The sequence below is a fragment of the Penaeus japonicus genome, unplaced genomic scaffold, assembly GCF_977035675.1.
Source record: "Penaeus japonicus unplaced genomic scaffold, GWHDUDI00000001_assembly GWHDUDI00000009, whole genome shotgun sequence".
Lineage (NCBI taxonomy): Eukaryota > Metazoa > Arthropoda > Malacostraca > Decapoda > Penaeidae > Penaeus > Penaeus japonicus.
The window spans coordinates 24,994,128-25,000,943 of NW_028234411.1; the positions used below are offsets into that span (position 1 = coordinate 24,994,128).

Here is a 6,816-nt window from a genome sequence, read left to right on the forward strand (position 1 = left end):
AGAAGAAAGGAAGGGAGAGAGAGAGAGAGGGAGGAAGGGAAAGGAGGGCGAGAGAGAAAGAAAGGAAGGGGATGAAAGGAGGGAGAGAAAGGGAGGAAGGGGAGGGAGAAAGAGAGGAAGGGGTGGGAAGGAAAGAGAGAAAGAGAAGAAGGAAAGAGAGGGAGAGAGAAGAAGAGAGGAAGGGTAGGAAAGAAAAGAGAGAAAGAGAGGAAGGGTAGGAAAGAAAAGAGAGAAAGAGAGGAAGGGTAGGAAAGAAAAGAGAGAAAGAGAGGAATGGGGGAGAGGGGGAGGAGAGAGAGAGAGAAAGAGAGGAAGGGGAGGGAGGGAGAGCGAGAAAGAGAGGAAGGAGACAGAGAAATAGAGGAATGGGAGGGAAGGAGAGTGAGAAAGAGAGGAAGGGGAGGGAAGAAGGAGAGAAAGAGAGGAAGGGGAGGGAGGGAGAGGAAGAGAGGAAGGGGAGGGAGGGTGAGAGAGAAAGAGAGGAAGGAGAGAGAGAAAGAGAGGAAAGGAAGAAAGAGAGAGAGAGAAAGAGAGGAAGGGGAGGGAAGGAGAGAGAGAAAGAGAGGAAGGGGAGGGAAGGAGAGAGAGAAAGGGAGGAAGGGGAGGGAAGGAGAGGGAGGGAGAGAGAGAAAGAGAGGAAGGGGTTGGAAGGAGGGAGAGAAAGAGAGGAAGGGGTAGGAAGGAGAGAAAGGTAGGAGGGGGAGGGAGGGGAAATGAGTGCGTATGGAGGGGGGGGGGCGTAGGGGATAAAGAAGAACCTAGCAAATACATGAAATGAAAATAGATGAATAAATATGTAGAATAAATACATGATTAGATATAAAAATTGCTAGATAGCTAGATAAAAATATAGATATATGAATCGATTTAGAATTAAGCAGAAAAAAAATCCTTTATCAGGTGATCTAATTAATTGAATTTCAAGTGCAAAATGAAACAAGTTTCCAATTAAAAAAAAACAACAAAAAACAAACACACATATTTACTTATTACCTATTCCATTCTTCGTATTTCCTAAAGGTAAACAGGAGAGATTTTACAAGACATGACTTTTTTTTTACAGATTTACCAAGAATATATATATTAATGAACACAGAGAAACCAGAAAATGGAAGACGTACGAACGAAAATATTTACTTGCATCTATTTAACTTCTTAACGTCCTAACTTCAGATTTACGTATGTAGAATTATGGCAAACAAAGCTATATCATGTCTGTCCATTTTCTTTTTCATTTGTCCTTAAACCTTTAATGTCCTGTAATTGATTATTGGCAACCCAGTGATTGATTGACGGACTATATAAAGGCAGGAAAGTTGCTGGAGATCCTGAAGTCTCTCCCGCTCCGTCCTACGATGAAGACCTTTCTTTTAGGTAAGCTTAACGTATACCTACCTACGTATGTATGTATGTGTATATATATATATATATATATATATATATATATATTATATATATATATATATATATATATATATGTATGTGTGTGTGTGTGTACATATAATATATATTATTATATATATATATATATATATATATATATATATATATATATATATATATATATGTATGCGTGTGTGTGTGTGTGTATAATGTATATATAATATATATATATATATATATATATATATATATATATATATGTATATATATACATATATATATATGCGTATGTATGTGCGTGTGTGCAATCTGTCCGCCCCACTTTATATGAAAAATAAATCTAGTAAGCAACAGTTATGAATAGATATTCAAATCACTGCCCCTCTTCACGAAAACAATTAACAAAATACTTTTAAGAATTATACCAATGTTGAATGCCATCGTCGACATAAGTGGGTATGTTTCTGTTACTGAGTTATTAACTAGTCTTGCAGTGTTATTTTACTGGCCCACTGTATCCACTCTTAATTTATATATATATATGTGTGTATGTGAATCATGAACACAAGTTCCTACATGATGAAATCAAAACTACACTATGACACTTTAACATTTACCCTTTCATATACAAAAATCACTTTAAAGATGAAACAAAACTTTCGTGATCAGGACAATAATTCATTAATGGAATATTTCCAGGACAGAGAGTCTTTTCGTGCGCAGTAAACATAACTGCCTTAACTGGTTTCACTTTTATGATTGCTCTTTTCCTCGTTTTCTATTGTCTTTTTCTTGTCTATGTTCATTTTATTTTATCTTATGAACGTCCGTAATTATCTATCAGTAATGGAACTTATATCAACAACGCTTATTTGTTTGTAATTGTTAAAAAACTTGATAATCGGAATTCATATTATGTTTTGCTTCCTAGAAGAAAGAAAACAAAATCAAATATAGTTTAATGGAAACATCTTTAAAGTAAAACTGGTATTAATGAGGTATTCAGATGACATGTAACACAATTATTATTAGTGATATCTTGTTTCCTTGTTAGTATCCTATTCTAAAAAAGAAGAAAAAAGAAAAAAAAAAATGTACAGGGTCTTGCTTTTTTGAGGTCCTATTTCTACATTTGTGTATGCCTATATCAATCTGATGGTCTTAGTTGCTAGTCCAAGATATAAAAAAAAAATCGGTTACCTTACTTATTTTGCCTGCTGCAATATGTCAAAATTACTTTCAAAACACAAGGCACAGACACTGCTGTCCTTACTATCACGAAACGTTTTCTTTTACATTTAACACATACAGGTGTTTATTTTTTTCTTATTATCATTGATAGGAGCATGGATCTAAGTCTTGTACATTTCGCAAAAAAATGCGCTCTTCTAGCGTTGTCTAAAAAGAGGGGACAGATTCCGTTATCCTAAACCAAGGCTCGACGTTTGATAAACATTCACATCTTACAAAGAAATCAATATACATGCTGATGTCAGTAATTTCTTTGCAGTTAGAGAGAGACATGTTGAGCAGAATAACTTAAAGTGAACATCACGATATCATTGCTGAGGTCTCATCTTTTTACTTTCAAAATTCTCATCTAAAACAGCAACCATAATCAAATAAAGCATGCTAGCCTTTACTTTAGTGCTACGTCACTCCAATTTAACGGCACATGGGAATACTTCCGGCGTCATGTCCTTGACATGACCCTTTAAGTGGACCTTGGTAACAGACGTCTGGTGTCCAAAGTACTAGGCTTTAAGATATTTTCTGATCGCTAGTTCAGCTATCCTTTATGTTAATACCAACTGAAAGGAAAGCCTATATATATGCATTCAAGGAAAAAAAAGAATATATATATATATATGAACAGAGGAAAAGAGAAGAGAAAACAACAAAAAACTGAATTTTCAAAAATAAAGAGTATGCAATCCCTTTCTCTCTGCAGCATCTCTTCTGGTGCTAGCATCAGGTGCCAAGCTAGGCAACCTTGCTGGCTCCGATGTTAGGGAACAACTCTTCGAACGCACTCCAAACAACAACCTTATCCAGATCAAGTATGGAGCCACTCAAGGAAATTCCGTCTCTAGCAGTCAGCTGAATTCAGGTTTTTCTAGTGGTCAGCAATCTTCCTTCTCCAACAGTCAGCAAGGCTCCAGCTTCCGAAGAAACCAGCAGGATTCAAGTTTCTCCAGCCGCCAGCAGGGTTCTGGCTTCCCAAGAAACCAGCAGAGTTTCTCCAGCAATCAGCAAGGAGTAAGTCTCTCTGGCAGCCAACAGGGATCTAACTTCCCAAGCACTCTGCAGAGATCTAGCTTTCTAAGGGCTCAACAAGGATCCAATTTCCCAAGCAATCAGCAGGGTTCCAGTTTCTCAAACAGTCAAAGAGGATCTAGTTCCTTCAGCACTCAACAAGGATCTAACTTCCCAAGTACTCAGCAAAGGTCCAGCTCTTTCAGTACTAGCTTCCCTGGCACTCAGCAGAGCTCTAGCTTCACTAATGGTCAACGAGGTTCAAGTTCCAACAGTCGGCAGGGATCTAGTTTTTTCAGCAATCCAAGTGAATCCAGTTTCCCAAGCTCTCAGCAGGGCTCTAGTTTCTTCAGTAGTCAACGAGGATCTGGTGTCTCCAACAGTCAACGTAGAACTAGTTTCCCCAGCACTCGACAGAGTTCTAGCTTTTCAAACAGTCAAAGTGCATCCAATTTCCCCAGCACTCAACAGAGCTCTAGGTTCTCTGCCAGTCAAAGTGGATCCAGCTTCCCCAGTACTAAGCAGGGTTCTAGCTTTTCCAGCAGTCGACAAGGATCTAACTTCCCAAACACACAGCAGAGCTCTACTTTCTCCAGCAGGCAAAGAAGCAATGGAAATCAGTTTTCCAGTCAAAACAATAGACAGACTCAGTATTCCAGCAATAACAATGCTGGCCAACTTCAATACAGTTTCAACAATTACCGCTTCTCAAATCCCAACCTTGTGGATGTGAAGAAAATTGAACTCCCATCATCATCAGGCTTCCAGTCCAGCCAAGGAAGCTCCAGTTTCCAGTCAAGCCAGAACAGAGGAAGTTCCACTTTCCAGTCTGGCCAAAATAGAGTAAATGCTGCCTTCCAGCCTAACCAGAACAGAGGAAGTTCTGGAAGTACCTTCCAATCTGGCCAAATTAGAGGAACTTCAGTCTTCCAGACCAACCAGAAGCAAGGAAACTCCAATTTCCAGGTGAATCAGAATCAGCGACAGCCTTCCTTCCAGGTCAGTCAAGGAGTTTCACCATTCAAGTCCAGTCAGAATCAGGGAACTTCCACCTTCCATTCTGGACAGAATCAAAACCGTTTTAGAAGCAGTTCTACGTTCCAAAACAACCAGGATCTTGGATCTACCACTTTCCAGAACAACCAGAATCTTGGATCAACGACTTTCCAGAACAACCAAAACCTTGGATCTACCAATTTCCAGAACCAGAACCTTGGATCTACCACTTTCCAGAACCAGAACCTTGGATCTACCAATTTCCAGAACCAGAATCTTGGATCTACCACTTTCCAGAACCAGAATCTTGGATCTACCACTTTCCAGGACAACCAGAATCTTGGGTCTACCACTTTCCAGAACAACCAGAATCTTGGATCTACCACTTTCCAGGACAACCAGAATCTTGGATCTACCACTTTCCAGAACAACCAGAACTTTAGATCTTCCCAGAGTAACCAGGATTTAAGTTCCAACAATTTCCAGAATAGGCAATCCTTTGGTTCCTTCAATATCCAGAACAACCAAAATCAAGGCTCTACCAACTTCCAAAATAACCAGAATTTGGGTTCTTCTGGCTTCCAGAATAACCAGAACTTCGGATCGCCCACTTTCCAAAATGAAGCAAACTTCGGTTCTTCCAACTTCCAAGACAACCAAAACATTGGAAGCACCACTTTCCAGGGCAACCAAAATACTTTCCAGATCAGCGGAGACCAGAGGCAGCAGCAGAATTCCCAGAACCAAGGCATCTCCACTTTCACTTCCAGTCTAGATCAAGGCGTGTCCAATTTCCAATCAAATAACAACCAGTTCCAGACTTCCCAGGTAGGAAAATTTTGCTTTTATTTACAGACATGAAATCTACAAAAGAAAAGAGAGAGAGAGAAAAAAAGAATAAAACCTGAAAGATGCACAACTGATAAGACACTCTTATCATGAAATTCCTTTTCACTTCCTTCCCAGATGAGGGAAATCGCAGGACACATCGAGACCGAAGGAGGAGACAGGATCTTAGGCGTCTTCAAGTCGTTCTTCGTTCCCGTGTCGTCGAGTCTTGCAGAGGGACAGATTTCCTCAGCGTTCACGTGAGTATGAGTGACTGTGTGAGAGGACGTGCGTGTTTGTGTGCATGGCTGTATGTATATCACCTGTTCAGGCAGGTTTGACTGGGATACCACTTTTATGAGCGTGATTTTTGAGTGTTGCATGTCACACTGGTATCAACGGTCTATTGCAGAAGAAAATGAAAATGTCTATTTGTTAACGTCTGACTAATTTTTCCTTTAATCATGCAGATTTTAAAACCCCTAATGAGTGTGTGTATTAGAGAGAGAGAGAGAGAGAGAGAGAGAGTGTGTGTGTGTGTGTGTGTGTGTGTGTGTGTGTGTGTGTGTGTGTGTGTGTGTGTGTGTGTGTGTGTGTGTGTGTGTGTGTGTGTGTGTGTGTGTGTGTGTGTGTGTGTGTGTGTGTGTGTGTGTGACGGCTGACCGATAGGACTTGCTAAACAAAATGAAAACTAGTCTCCTCGATTTTGATTTTTCAAGATTCCGGATACGGCTGTTAATCACCTGTGATGTCTGTTTGCGTTTGTATTTGCATATTTATATGTGTGTAATTATGTTTGTTTATTTGTACTGTATGTATATGGTGCATGAATGTGTGTTTTCCCTGTATCTTTATATATCAATGCCAGTAAAAGTAGTAATTATAATGGCTGGGATTGTGATAACAATAATGACAATATTCATAGAAAAATAAAAAGCAGTTATGATAACAAAAGAACAATGCAAACAACCGCAACATCAATAATAACATCATTACCCGAACCAAGATCATCATAATCACCTTCCTTATTTACATATATAGCAATACCATTTACGCATCATAATACTTACACACAATCCTCTTCCTCTTCTTACTTACAAAACATAACTTCCTCTACCTATCGGATCTTACAGTTGCTCCTCCTTCGGCCAAGGATATTATGCGGATCTTGACAGCAACTGCCAGATGTTCCACGTTTGTACCCCTGTCCAGGCAAACGACGGAACAGCCACACAGTACCGCTTTACGTGAGTGTTGTTTGAGTCTTGGTTAGGTTGTTTGTACAGGTTGATTGGGTTGGTGACTGGGTATGAATTTATCTATGGTTTAATTATTTTTTTTTTCTTGGAGTGA

General features: G+C 39.4%; 1 protein-coding gene across 4 annotated transcripts in view; it reads left to right on the forward strand.

Moving 5' to 3' along the window:
• The first annotated feature begins 1,333 nt into the window (after positions 1 to 1,333).
• The window catches only part of LOC122260560 (uncharacterized), a 6,628-nt gene continuing 1,145 nt past the window's right edge, over positions 1,334 to 6,816 (forward strand). Inside the window, exons 1-6 of one of the 4 annotated variants that reach the window (XM_086539876.1) lie at positions 1,337 to 1,374; positions 3,335 to 4,851; positions 4,882 to 4,902; positions 4,999 to 5,463; positions 5,602 to 5,723; positions 6,597 to 6,710. In XM_086539876.1, the coding sequence (XP_086396002.1) occupies positions 1,356 to 1,374; positions 3,335 to 4,851; positions 4,882 to 4,902; positions 4,999 to 5,463; positions 5,602 to 5,723; positions 6,597 to 6,710 (2,258 nt within the window). In that variant the 5' untranslated portion in view covers positions 1,337 to 1,355. Of the gene's footprint in view, positions 1,375 to 3,334; positions 5,464 to 5,601; positions 5,724 to 6,596; positions 6,711 to 6,816 lie in introns of all 4 variants that reach the window. The other 3 variants (XM_086539875.1, XM_086539874.1, XM_043027904.2) reach the window with 3 other exon arrangements.